At 56.4% G+C, this 15137-nt stretch overlaps 1 protein-coding gene across 1 annotated transcript in view; it reads right to left on the bottom strand.

Annotated features, from left to right (window-relative positions):
* Positions 1-14109, bottom strand: part of LOC143958429 (erythroblast NAD(P)(+)--arginine ADP-ribosyltransferase-like) — a 37895-nt gene extending 23786 nt beyond the window's left edge. The window contains exon 1 of the mRNA XM_077467816.1: positions 14002-14109. Coding sequence (XP_077323942.1) covers positions 14002-14079 — 78 coding nt within the window. The 5' untranslated portion in view covers positions 14080-14109. The remainder of the gene's footprint in view (positions 1-14001) is intronic.
* Between the last annotated feature and the right edge of the window lie 1028 nt (positions 14110-15137).

Here is a 15137-nt window from a genome sequence, read left to right as displayed (position 1 = left end):
TACACTCCCTCCGTCCATACCCTTCCTCCGTCCATACCCTCCCTCCGTCCATACCCTCCCTCCGCCCATACACTCCCGCCGTCCATACCCTCCCTCCGCCCATACACTCCCTCCTTCCATACCCTCCCTCCGTCCATACCCTTCCTCCGCCCATACACTCCCTCTGTCCATACACTCCCTCCGCCCATACACTCCCTCCGTCCATACACTCCTTCCGTCCATACACTCTCTCCGTCCATACCCTTCCTCCGCCCATACACTCCCTCCGTCCATACACTCCCTCCGCCCATACACTCCCTCCGTCCATACACTCCTTCCGTCCATACACTCCCTCCGTCCATACCCTCCCTCCGCCCATACACTCCCTCCGTCCATACCCTTCCTCCGTCCATACACTCCCTTCGCCCATACACTCCCTCCGTCCATACACTCCTTCCGTCCATACACTCCCTCCGTACATACACTCCCTCCGCCCATACACTCCCTCCGTCCATACACTCCTTCCGTCCATACCCTCCCTCCGCCCATACACTCCCTCCGTCCATACCCTTCCTCCGCCCATACACTCCCTCCGTCCATACACTCCCTCCGCCCATACACTCCTCCGTCCATACACTCCTTCCGTCCATACCCTCCCTCCGCCCATACACTCCCTCCGCCCATACACTCCCTCCGCCCATACACTCCCTCCGTCCATACCCTCCCTCCGCCCATACCCTTCCTCCGCCCATACCCTTCCACCGCCCATCCACTCCCTCCGTCCATACACTCCTTCCGTCCATACCCTCCCTCCGCCCATACACTCCCTCCGTCCATACACTCCTTCTGTCCATACCCTTCCTCCGCCCATACACTCCCTCCGTCCATACACTCCTTCCGTCCATACACTCCCTCCGTCCATACACTCCCTCCGCCCATACACTCCCTCCGTCCATACACTCCTTCCGTCCATACACTCCCTCCGTCCATACCCTTCCTCCGCCCATACACTCCCTCCGTCCATACACTCCCTCCGCCCATACACTCCCTCCGTCCATACACTCCCTCCGTCCATACACTCCCTCCGTCCATACCCTGCCTCCGTCCATACACTCCCTCCGCCCATACACTCCCTCCGTCCATACACTCCTTCCGTCCATACACTCCCTCCGCCCATACACTCCCTCCGTCCATACTCTCCCTCCGCCCATACACTCCCTCCGTCCATACCCTTCCTCCGCCCATACACTCCCTCCGTCCATACACTCCCTCCGCCCATACACTCCTCCGTCCATACACTCCTTCCGTCCATACCCTCCCTCCGTCCATACACTCCCTCCGCCCATACACTCCTCCGTCCATACACTCCTTCCGTCCATACCCTCCCTCCGTCCATACCCTCCCTCCGCCCATACACTCCCTCCGTCCATACCCTTCCTCCGCCCATACACTCCCTCCGTCCATACACTCCTTCCGTCCATACACTCCCTCCGTCCATACACTCCCTCCGCCCATACACTCCCTCCGTCCATACACTCTCTCCGTCCATACCCTTCCTCCGCCCATACACTCCCTCCGTCCATACCCTTCCTCCGTCCATACACTCCTTCCGTCCATACCCTCCCTCCGTCCATACCCTCCCTCCGCCCATACACTCCCTCCGTCCATACCCTTCCTCCGCCCATACACTCCCTCCGTCCATACACTCCTTCCGTCCATACACTCCCTCCGTCCATACACTCCCTCCGCCCATACACTCCCTCTGTCCATACACTCCTTCCGTCCATACACTCTCTCCGTCCATACCCTTCCTCCGCCCATACACTCCCTCCGTCCATACTCTTCCTCCGCCCATACCCTCCCTCCCTCCGTCCATACCCTTCCTCCGCCCATACACTCCCTCCGTCCATACCCTTCCTCCGCCCATACACTCCCTCCGCCCATACACTCCCTCCGTCCATACACTCCCTCCGTCCATACCCTTCCTCCGTCCATACACTCCCTCCGTCCATACACTCCCTCCGTCCATACACTGCCTCCGTCCATACCCTTCCTCCGCCCATACACTCCATCCGTCCATACACTCCCTCCGTCCATACCCTTCCTCCGTCCATACCCTCCCTCCGTCCATACCCTCCCTCCGCCCATACACTCCCTCCGTCCATACCCTCCCTCCGCCCATACACTCCCTCCGTCCATACCCTTCCTTCGCCCATACACTCCCTCCTTCCATACCCTCCCTCCGTCCATACACTCCCTCCGTCCATACACTCCCTCCGTCCATACCCTCCCTCCACCCATACACTCCCTCCGTCCACACCCTTCCTCCGCCCATACACTCCCTCCGTCCATACCCTTCCTCTGTCCATACCCTTCCTCCGCCCATACCCTCCCTCCGTCCATACCCTTCCTCCGTCCATACACTCCCTCCGTCCATACCCTTCCTCCGCCCATACACTCCCTCCGTCCATACCCTTCCTCCGCCCATACCCTCCCCCCGTCCATACCCTCCCTCCGTCCATACCCTTCCTCCGCCCATACACTCCCTCCGCCCATACCCTCCCTCCGTCCATACACTCCCTCCGCCCATACCCTTCCTCCGCCCATACACTCCCTCCGTCCATACCCTCCCTCCGTCCATACCCTCCCTCCGTCCATACCCTTCCTCCGTCCATACCCTCCCTCCGTCCATACACTCCCTCCGTCCATACACTTCCTCCGTCCATACCCTTCCTCCGCCCATACACTCCCTCCGCCCATACCCTCCCTCCGTCCATACACTCCCTCCGTCCATACACTCCCTCCGTCCATACCCTCCCTCCGTCCATACCCTTCCTTCGTCCATACACTCTCTCCGTCCATACCCTCCCTCCGTCCATACACTCCCTCCGTCCATACCCTTCCTCCGTCCATACCCTTCCTCCGCCCATACACTCCCTCCTTCCATACACTCCCTCCGCCCATACCCTTCCTCGGTCCATACACTCCCTCCGCCCATACACTCCCTCCGTCCATACACTCCCTCCGCCCATACCCTTCCTCCGCCCATACACTCCCTCCGTCCATACACTCCCTCCGCCCATACACTCCCTCCGTCCATACCCTACCTCCGTCCATACACTCCCTCCGTCCATACACTCCTTCCGTCCATACACTCCCTCCGTCCATACCCTTCCTCCGTCCATACACTCCCTCCGTCCATACCCTCCCTCCGTCCATACACTCCCTCCATCCATACCCTTCCTCCGCCCATACCCTTCCTCCGCCAATACACTCCCTCCATCCATACCCTTCCTCCGCCCATACACTCCCTCCGCCCATACACTCCCTCCGCCCATACACTCCCTCCGCCCATACACTCCCTCCGTCCATACACTCCCTCCGTCCATACCCTTCCTCCGTCCATACACTCTCTCCGTCCATACCCTTCCTCCGTCCATACACTCCCTCCGTCCATACCCTTCCTCCGCCCATACACTCTCTCCGTCCATACCCTTCCTCCGTCCATACCCTCCCTCCGTCCATACACTCCCTCCGTCCATACCCTTCCTCCGCCAATACACTCCCTCCGTCCATACACTCCCTCCGTCCATACACTCCCTCCGTCCATACCCTTCCTCCGTCCATACACTCTCTCCGTCCATACCCTTCCTCCGTCCATACCCTCCCTCCGTCCATACACTCCCTCCGTCCATACCCTTCCTCCGCCAATACACTCCCTCCGTCCATACCCTTCCTCCGCCCATACAATCCCTCCGCCCATACACTCCCTCCGCCCATACACTCCCTCCGTCCATACCCTTCCTCTGTCCATACACTCCCTCCATCCATACCCTTCCTCCGCCCATACACTACCTCCGTCCATACCCTTCCTCCGCCCATACACTCCCTCCATCCATACCCTTCCTCCGCCCATACACTACCTCCGTCCATACCCTTCCTCTGCCCATACATTTCCTCCACCCATACACTCCCTCCGTCCATACACTCCCTCCGTCCATACCCTTCCTCTGTCCATACACTCCCTCCGTCCATACCCTTCCTCCGTCCATACCCTTCCTCCATCCATACCCTCCCTCCGTCCATACACTCCCTCCGCCCATACACTCCCTCCGTCCATACACTCCTTCCGTCCATACACTCTCTCCGTCCATACCCTTCCTCCGCCCATACACTCCCTCCGTCCATACTCTTCCTCCGCCCATACCCTCCCTCCCTCCGTCCATACCCTTCCTCCGCCCATACACTCCCTCCGCCCATACACTCCCTCCGTCCATACACTCCCTCCGTCCATACCCTTCCTCCGTCCATACACTCCCTCCGCCCATACCCTCCCTCCATCCATACCCTTCCTCCGCCCATACACTGCCTCCGTCCATACCCTTCCTCCGCCCATACACTCCATCCGTCCATACACTCCCTCCGTCCATACCCTTCCTCCGTCCATACCCTCCCTCCGTCCATACCCTCCCTCCGCCCATACACTCCCTCCGTCCATACCCTCCCTCCGCCCATACACTCCCTCCGTCCATACCCTTCCTTCGCCCATACACTCCCTCCTTCCATACCCTCCCTCCGTCCATACCCTCCCTCCGCCCATACACTCCCTCCGTCCATACCCTCCCTCCACCCATACACTCCCTCCGTCCATACCCTTCCTCCGCCCATACACTCCCTCCGTCCATACCCTTCCTCCGTCCATACCCTTCCTCCGCCCATACCCTCCCTCCGTCCATACCCTTCCTCCGTCCATACACTCCCTCCGTCCATACCCTTCCTCCACCCATACACTCCCTCCGTCCATACCCTTCCTCCGCCCATACCCTCCCCCCGTCCATACCCTTCCTCCGTCCATACACTCCCTCCGTCCATACCCTTCCTCCGCCCATAAACTCCCTCCGTCCATACACTCCCTCCACCCATACACTCCCTCCGCCCATACCCTCCCTCCGTCCATACACTCCCTCCGCCCATACCCTTCCTCCGCCCATACACTCCCTCCGTCCATACCCTCCCTCCGTCCATACCCTCCCTCCGTCCATACACTCCCTCCGTCCATACCCTTCCTCCGTCCATACCCTTCCTCCGCCCATACACTCCCTCCGTCCATACCCTCCCTCCGTCCATACCCTCCCTCCGTCCATACACTCCCTCCGTCCATACCCTTCCTCCGTCCATACCCTTCCTCCGCCCATACACTCCCTCCGTCCATACACTCCCTCCGTCCATACACTCCCTCCGTCCATACCCTCCCTCCGTCCATACCCTTCCTTCGTCCATACACTCTCTCCGTCCATACCCTCCCTCCGTCCATACACTCCCTCCGTCCATACCCTTCCTCCGTCCATACCCTTCCTCCGCCCATACACTCCCTCCTTCCATACACTCCCTCCGCCCATACCCTTCCTCGGTCCATACACTCCCTCTGCCCATACACTCCCTCCGTCCATACACTCCCTCCGCCCATACACTCCCTCCGCCCATACACTCCCTCCGTCCATACACTCCCTCCACCCATACACTCCCTCCGCCCATACCCTCCCTCCGTCCATACACTCCCTCCGCCCATACCCTTCCTCCGCCCATACACTCCCTCCGTCCATACCCTCCCTCCGTCCATACCCTCCCTCCGTCCATACACTCCCTCCGTCCATACCCTTCCTCCGTCCATACCCTTCCTCCGCCCATACACTCCCTCCGTCCATACCCTCCCTCCGTCCATACCCTCCCTCCGCCCATACACTCCCTCCGTCCATACCCTTCCTCCGTCCATACCCTTCCTCCGCCCATACACTCCCTCCTTCCATACACTCCCTCCGCCCATACCCTTCCTCGGTCCATACACTCCCTCTGCCCATACACTCCCTCCGTCCATACACTCCCTCCGCCCATACACTCCCTCCGCCCATACACTCCCTCCGTCCATACACTCCCTCCACCCATACACTCCCTCCGCCCATACCCTCCCTCCGTCCATACACTCCCTCCGCCCATACCCTTCCTCCGCCCATACACTCCCTCCGTCCATACCCTTCCTCCGCCCATACCCTTCCTCTGCCCATACACTCCCTCCGTCCATACACTCCCTCCGCCCATACACTCCCTCCGCCCATACACTCCCTCCGTCCATACACTCCCTCCACCCATACACTCCCTCCGCCCATACCCTCCCTCCGTCCATACCCTCCCTCCGTCCATACCCTCCCTCCGTCCATACACTCCCTCCGTCCATACCCTTCCTCCGTCCATACCCTTCCTCCGCCCATACACTCCCTCCGTCCATACCCTCCCTCCGTCCATACCCTCCCTCCGCCCATACACTCCCTCCGTCCATACCCTTCCTCCGTCCATACACTCCTTCCGTCCATACACTCCCTCCGTCCATACCCTTCCTCCGTCCATACCCTCCCTCCGTCCATACACTCCCTCCATCCATACCCTTCCTCCGCCCATACCCTTCCTCCGCCAATACACTCCCTCCATCCATACCCTTCCTCCGCCCATACACTCCCTCCGCCCATACACTCCCTCCGCCCATACACTCCCTCCGTCCATACCCTTCCTCCGTCCATACACTCTCTCCGTCCATACCCTTCCTCCGTCCATACCCTTCCTCCGTCCATACACTCCCTCCGTCCATACCCTTCCTCCGTCCATACCCTCCCTCCGTCCATACACTCCCTCCATCCATACCCTTCCTCCGCCCATACCCTTCCTCCGCCAATACACTCCCTCCATCCATACCCTTCCTCCGCCCATACACTCCCTCCGCCCATACACTCCCTCCGCCCATACACTCCCTCCGTCCATACCCTTCCTCCGTCCATACACTCTCTCCGTCCATACCCTTCCTCCGTCCATACCCTTCCTCCGTCCATACACTCCCTCCGCCCACACACTCCCTCCGTCCATACACTCCCTCCGCCCACACACTCCCTCCGTCCATACCCTTCCTCCGTCCATACACTCCCTCCGTCCATACACTCCCTCCGTCCATACCCTCCCTCCGTCCATACCCTCCCTCCGTCCATACCCTTCCTCCGCCCATACACTCCCTCCGTCCATACACTCCCTCCGCCCATACACTCCCTCCGTCCATACACTCCCTCCGTCCATACCCTTCCTCCGTCCATACACTCCCTCCGCCCATACCCTCCCTCCATCCATACCCTTCCTCCGCCCATACACTCCCTCCGTCCATACCCTTCCTCCGCCCATATCCTCCCTCCCTCCATCCATACCCTTCCTCCGCCCATACACTCCCTCCGTCCATACCCTTCCTCCGCCCATACACTCCCTCCGTCCATACACTCCCTCCGTCCATACACTCCCTCCGCCCATACACTCCCTCCGTCCATACACTCCCTCCTTCCATACACTCCCTCCGTCCATACCCTTCCTCCGTCCATACACTCCCTCCGTCCATACCCTTCCTCCGTCCATACCCTTCCTCTGTCCATACCCTTCCTCCGTCCATACACTCCCTCCACCCATACACTCCCTCCGTCCATACACTCCCTCCTTCCATACACTCCCTCCGTCCATACCCTTCCTCCGTCCATACACTCCCTCTGTCCATACCCTTCCTCCGTCCATACCCTTCCTCCGCCAATACCCTTCCTCCGTCCATACCCTCCCTCCGTCCATACCCTCCCTCCGTCCATACACTCCCTCCGCCCATACCCTTCCTCCACCCATACCCTTCCTCCGTCCATACACACCTTCCGCCCATACCCTCCCTCCATCCATACCCTTCCTCCGCCCATACCCTCCCTCCGTCCATACCCTTCCTCCGCCCATACCCTCCCTCCGTCCATACCCTCCCTCCGTCCATACTCTTCCTCCACCCATACACTCCCTCCGCCCATACCCTCCCTCCATCCATACCCTTCCTCCGCCCATACCCTCCCTCCGTCCATACCCTCCCTCCGTCCATACTCTTCCTCCGCCCATACACTCCCTCCGCCCATACCCTCCCTCCATCCATACCCTTACTCCGCCCATACCCTCCCTCCGTCCATACCCTCCCTCCGTCCATACCCTTCCTCCGCCCATACACTCCCTCCGCCCATACACTCCCTCCGTCCATACCCTTCCTCCGTCCATACACTCCCTCCGCCCATACCCTTCCTCCGCCCATACACTCCCTCCATCCATACCCTTCCTCCGTCCATACCCTTCTTCCGTCCATACCCTCCCTCCGTCCATACCCTTCCTCCGCTCATACCCTCCCTCCATCCATACCCTCGCCCTTACCCAATTGATCCTCACCGATCCTACTTAGGCGATCTCCACACCCTCTCAACTTCATACCAACCTACCTCCTTCACTGTTCCAGCAGGAACACACACCCTAACGGTTTCTGGATTCCTTACTCCCCCCCATGCCTAGATAACACATTACTATTATAGAGCTTTCCCTCAAACATATGGACACCGAATAGGTTTAACCCACATTCATTACTACACATGACCCCCACCCATTCACAGTTAGAACCCTTTAGGAGTGAATGGGTTCAAGGGTGGCTTTGATTGGTACATAACATTACCCCGATTGGACCCCCACCCCTTCTCCCTCACATGGATCCCCACCACCCCCCTCTTCTCCCTCACACGGACCCCTACACCCACCCCTTCTCCCTCACATGGACCCCCACCCCCACCCCTTCTCCCTCACACGGACCCCCACCCCTTCTCCCTCACATGGACCCCCACCCCCCACCCCTTCTCCCTCACACGGATCCCCACCACCCCCCTCTTCTCCCTCACATGGACCCCCACCCCTTCTCTCTCACACGGACCCCCACCCCTTCTCCATCACACGGACCCCCACCCCTTCTCCCTCACACGGACCCCCACCCCCACCCCTTCTCCCTCACACGGAGATGCTTAACGATCCTCAGTTAATACACTTGTTAATTATTGTATTCCCGCTTTACCAGAGGCAGACTTTACTGGGTCAGAACTTCCCCTCCCCCGCCATTGCAGAAGTGACCAATAAGAGGCTCACTTGGCCGAGTTCTGAACTTGTTATTATATTTCTGCTATACATGTTTATTGTACCAATTATTGATTGTATTAACAGCTTCTGTTTCACTGTATACCTGATAACTGGGATTTATTGTATATCTGGGAAATTTTAATAAACATTTATTGAAAAAAAAAAGAAAGTTGCTCTATGATTGGAGGAACTATGGCCCGGGTTCTGCATACACTGCACACCGTCACTACCCGTGGCACGTGAGCACTCAGGGTTGGTGACATTGTCTTGTCCTGTTGTACTTACCCTTTATATGTTTTTATAAATACCCTACAACATCCGCCCCTGAAGAAGTGTTTTTACACAGAAACGCGTCGGGCTGTGAGGATCTAGCTATGTGCTTTATTAGGATATATATCTGGATACACCATTCATTTTTTAATCTATTAAATTACCAATTGATATGTGAATTGACCATGCTATATACTGTTGCTATGTGCTGTATACATTTATAAACAGGATGGTACTACTATTATGTACAATTATGGTAACATTTATCCATTGACTGTTATATATTTATATACGTTTTACTCCAATAATTAAACTTGACCATATTCATCTACACGAGTCAACCACTTCATTCAAAGTCCCAAATTTCCCTCTTTTTGTCTCATTGATGGAGGCACATTAGATTGTGCCTCATTTAAAGTCCCCAACTCCCCATTTATACTGCATATGATTGGAGGAGGGGCTAATTAAAGGTCTACCTCCTCTACTGATAAAGGCAGCAAAGAGTTTGGTTGCCCAAGAGAGATAGCAATTCTATTTGTTGCTGACACAGATGGCAGATCTGGTAAGGACTTTATGGGCCAATGAAGATCTGTGACCACAGGGGGAGGGACTGTCTTCTGGAATCACCTGGCTGCGGATCACCTACCCAGTTACCTACCTCTACTTCATCAAATGTGGCCTCTCACCTAGCTGAAGATCACCTACCCAGTTACCTACCTCTACCTCATCAGATGTGGCCCCTCACCTAGCTGAAGATTACCTACTCAATTACCTACCTCTACCTCATCAGATGTGGCCCCTCACCTAGCTGAAGATCACCTGCCCAGTTACCTACCTCTACCTCATCAGATGTGGCCTCTCACCCGGCTGCAGATCCCCTGCCCAGTAACCTACCTCTACCTCATCAGATGTGGCCTTTCACCCAGCTGCAGATCACCTACCCAGTTACCTACCTCTACCTCATCAGATGTGGCCTTTCACCCGGCTGCAGATCACCTACCTAGTTACCTACCTCTACCTCATCAGATGTGGCCTTTCACCCAGCTGCAGATCACCTACCCAGTTACCTACCTCTACCTCATCAGATGTGGCCTTTCACCCGGCTGCAGATCACCTACCTAGTTACCTACCTCTACCTCATCAGATATGGTCTCGCACCTGGCTGCGGATCACCTGCCCAGTAACCTACCTCTACCTTATCAGATGTGGCCTCTCACCTGGCTGAAGATCACCTGCCCAGTTACCTACCTCTACCTCATCAGATGTGGCCTTTCACCCGGCTGCAGATCACCTACCCAGTTACCTACCTCTACCTCATCAGATGTGGCCTTTCACCTGGCTGAAGATCACCTACCCAGTTACCTACCTCTACCTCATCAGATATGGCCTCGCACCTGGCTGCGGATCACCTGCCCAGTAACCTACCTCTACCTCATCAGATGTGGCCTCTCACCTGGCTGAAGATCACCTGCCCAGTTACCTACCTCTACCTCATCAGATATGGTCTCTCACCTGGCTACAGATCACCTGCCCAGTTACCTACCTCTACCTCATCAGATATGGTCTCTCACCCGGCTGCAGATCCCCTGCCCAGTAACCTACCTCTACCTCATCAGATGTGGCCTTTCACCCGGCTGCAGATCACCTACCCAGTTACCTACCTCTACCTCATCAGATGTGGCCTTTCACCCGGCTGCAGATCACCTACCCAGTTACCTACCTCTACCTCATCAGATGTGGTCTCTCACCTGGCTGAAGATCACCTGCCCAGTAACCTACCTCTACCTCATCAGATGTGGCCTCTCACCTGGCTGAAGATCACCTGCCCAGTTACCTACCTCTACCTCATCAGATATGGTCTCTCACCTGGCTACAGATCACCTGCCCAGTTACCTACCTCTACCTCATGAGATGTGGCCTCGCACCTGGCTGCGGATCACCTGCCCAGTAACCTACCTCTACCTCATCAGATGTGGCCGCTCACCCGGCTGCAGATCCCCTGCCCAGTAACCTACCTCTACCTCATCAGATGTGGCCTTTCACCTGGCTACAGATCACCTGCCCAGTTACCTACCTCTACCTCATCAGATATGGTCTCTCACCTGGCTACAGATCCCCTGCCCAGTTACCTACCTCTACCTCATCAGATATGGTCTCTCACCTGGCTACAGATCACCTGCCCAGTTACCTACCTCTACCTCATCAGATGTGGCCGCTCACCTGGCTACAGATCACCTACCCAGTTACCTACCTTCACCTCATCAGATATGGTCTCTCACCTGGCTACAGATCACCTGCCCAGTTACCTACCTCTACCTCATCAGATATGGTCTCTCACCTGGCTACAGATCACCTGCCCAGTTACCTACCTCTACCTCATGAGATGTGGCCTCGCACCTGGCTGCGGATCACCTGCCCAGTAACCTACCTCTACCTCATCAGATGTGGCCGCTCACCCGGCTGCAGATCCCCTGCCCAGTAACCTACCTCTACCTCATCAGATGTGGCCTTTCACCTGGCTACAGATCACCTGCCCAGTTACCTACCTCTACCTCATCAGATATGGTCTCTCACCTGGCTACAGATCCCCTGCCCAGTTACCTACCTCTACCTCATCAGATATGGTCTCTCACCTGGCTACAGATCACCTGCCCAGTTACCTACCTCTACCTCATCAGATGTGGCCGCTCACCTGGCTACAGATCACCTACCCAGTTACCTACCTTCACCTCATCAGATATGGTCTCTCACCTGGCTACAGATCACCTGCCCAGTTACCTACCTCTACCTCATCAGATATGGTCTCTCACCTGGCTACAGATCCCCTGCCCAGTTACCTACCTCTACCTCATTAGATGTGGCCTCTCACCTGGCTGAGGATCACCTGCCATGTAACCTACCTCTACCTCATCAGATGTGGCCGCTCACCTGGCTACAGATCACCTGCCCAGTTACCTACCTCTACCTCATCAGATATGGTCTCACACCCGGCTGCAGATCCCCTGCCCAGTAACCTACCTCTACCTCATCAGATGTGGCCTTTCACCCGGCTGCAGATCACCTACCCAGTTACCTACCTTTACCTCATCAGATGTGGCCGCTCACCTGGCTACAGATCACCTGCCCAGTTACCTACCTCTACCTCATCAGATGTGGCCTCTCACCTGGCTGAAGATCACCTGCCCAGTTACCTACCTCTACCTCATCAGATATGGTCTCTCACCTGGCTACAGATCACCTGCCCAGTTACCTACCTCTACCTCATCAGATGTGGCCGCTCACCTGGCTACAGATCACCTACCCAGTTACCTACCTCTACCTGATCAGATATGGTCTCTCACCTGGCTACAGATCACCTGCCCAGTTACCTACCTCTACCTGATCAGATATGGTCTCTCACCTGGCTACAGATCACCTGCCCAGTTACCTACCTCTACCTCATCAGATATGGTCTCTCACCTGGCTACAGATCCCCTGCCCAGTTACCTACCTCTACCTCATTAGATGTGGCCTCTCACCTGGCTGAGGATCACCTACCCAGTTACCTACCTCTACCTCATCAGACATGGTCTCTCACCTGGCTACAGATCACCTGCCCAGTTACCTACCTCTACCTCATCAGATATGGTCTCTCACCCGGCTGCAGATCCCCTGCCCAGTAACCTACCTCTACCTCATCAGATGTGGCCTTTCACCCGGCTGCAGATCACCTACCCAGTTACCTACCTCTACCTCATCAGATGTGGCCGCTCACCTGGCTACAGATCACCTGCCCAGTAACCTACCTCTACCTCATCAGATGTGGCCTCTCACCTGGCTGAAGATCACCTGCCCAGTTACCTACCTCTACCTCATCAGATATGGTCTCTCACCTGGCTACAGATCCCCTGCCCAGTTACCTACCTCTACCTCCTCAGATGTGGCCGCTCACCTGGCTACAGATCCCCTGCCCAGTTACCTACCTCTACCTCATCAGATGTGGCCGCTCACCTGGCTACAGATCACCTACCCAGTTACCTACCTCTACCTGATCAGATATGGTCTCTCACCTGGCTACAGATCACCTACCCAGTTACCTACCTCTACCTCATCAGATATGGTCTCGCACCTGGCTACAGATCCCCTGCCCAGTTACCTACCTCTACCTCTGGCCTTTCACCTAGCTGAAGATCACCTACCCAGTTACCTACCTCTACCTCATCAGATGTGGCCTCTCACCTGGCTGCAGATCACCTGCCCAGTTACCTACCTCTACCTCATCAGATGTGGCCTTTCACCTAGCTGAAGATCACCTGCCCAGTTACCTACCTCATCAGATGTGGTCTCTCACCTGGCTGAAGATCACCTGCCCAGTTACCTACCTCATCAGATGTGGCCTCTTACCTGGCTGAAGATCACCTGCCCAGTTACCTACCTCTACCTCATCAGATGTGGCCTTTCACCCAGCTGAAGATCACCTACCCAGTTATCTACCTCTACCTCATCAGATGTGGCCTCTTTGAGCGGCTGAGGGAGGGAGGATCTTCTCTGTCCTTTTGTGGGAAAAGGAATTAAAGGGGCCTTCTCATGGGAGGTAAGGGGGCACTCCGCTACTCCTCATTTTACATTTGAATACATTTAGAATTGTAATTCTATCTCTCTTTGTATCATGGCGGCGGTTACACATCGAGCGGTGTTTGCTTTGGGGTGGACATTATTACTATAGAGACAATGTTCTCCGATCCTAAACCAGATGTAGGATTGGTGACTTACCTGTATGAGAAGGATGAAGGTGACCGCAGACATCAGGATAACATTGTGAGTCGGACACCCCGAAGAGCCGACCGCCATCTTTACACCCTGGAATATAGGGACACAGGTGACACCTAAGCCTAAAGAATTCCTACAGATTTAATCACAATACATAACCAGTTATGGATGTAGCGCCCTGGTGTTTGGGCAGGGTTGCTAGTAAATTTAGCTTGCCAGGCGGTAGTTGCCCTGGTCAATTGTTAGTAGATCCACTGATTCCTCTCTAGTTCTGGACTTGCTGCACCTTCTCTCTACTGTCGCTAGGTGGTGCTCTGCTGGTGACATTAGATAGACAAGGTCAGGTTATGAATGGACGAGGTGTGTCAGCCAATTGGCGGGGGTTTCTTTAGTCCCTTGGCCTGCTGGGAGAGCCTATTTATTTGGGTGGAGTCAGGTGATCGGGGTTCGGTGCCACTTGGACAGCCGTCTGGGTGGATGTGTGTTATGCTGCCGCGGGTGGCTAGGCCGGAATCCTGAGGCCTATCCTGGGGACACCTGGCTGTCTGAGGGCCTATCCTGGGGACACCTGGCTGTCTGAGGGCCTATCCTGGGGACACCTGCCTGTCTGACGCCTATCCTGGGGACACCTGCCTGTCTGAGGCCTATCCTGGGGACACCTGCCTGTCTGAGGGCCTATCCTGGGGACACCTGCCTGTCTGAGGGCCTATCCTGGGGACACCTGGCTGTCTGACGCCTATCCTGGGGACACCTGCCTGTCTGAGGGCCTATCCTGGGGACACCTGCCTGTCTGAGGCCTATCCAGAAGCAGGAGACGCAGCTCAGGGTTGGGACTGTCCAATCCAGAGTAATGCCGTGTAGACACGTCGCACTTTCCGGCAGAAAAGGTCAGACGGAATCATTCCATCGTATATTCCGATCATGTGTGGGGCCTCAGCGGACCTTTTTTTTCAAAAATTCTGAAGGACCCAGAAATAGAACATGTTTTAAATCTTTCCGATGGAATCAATTCCTATCGGAAAAAAAACGCTTGTCTGTATGCTGGTCCGACGGACCAAAAACTACGCACGCTCTGCAGCAAGTACAAGACGGACGCGATCGGTGTGGTAAAACGAGCGTTCCTATTGGAGCGAGCACAT

The sequence above is a fragment of the Lithobates pipiens genome, unplaced genomic scaffold (assembly GCF_037356315.1).
Source record: "Lithobates pipiens isolate NorthernLeopardFrog02 unplaced genomic scaffold, aLitPip1_a1.2 Scaffold_106, whole genome shotgun sequence".
Lineage (NCBI taxonomy): Eukaryota > Metazoa > Chordata > Amphibia > Anura > Ranidae > Lithobates > Lithobates pipiens.
This window is presented reverse-complemented; position numbering and strand designations above follow the sequence as displayed.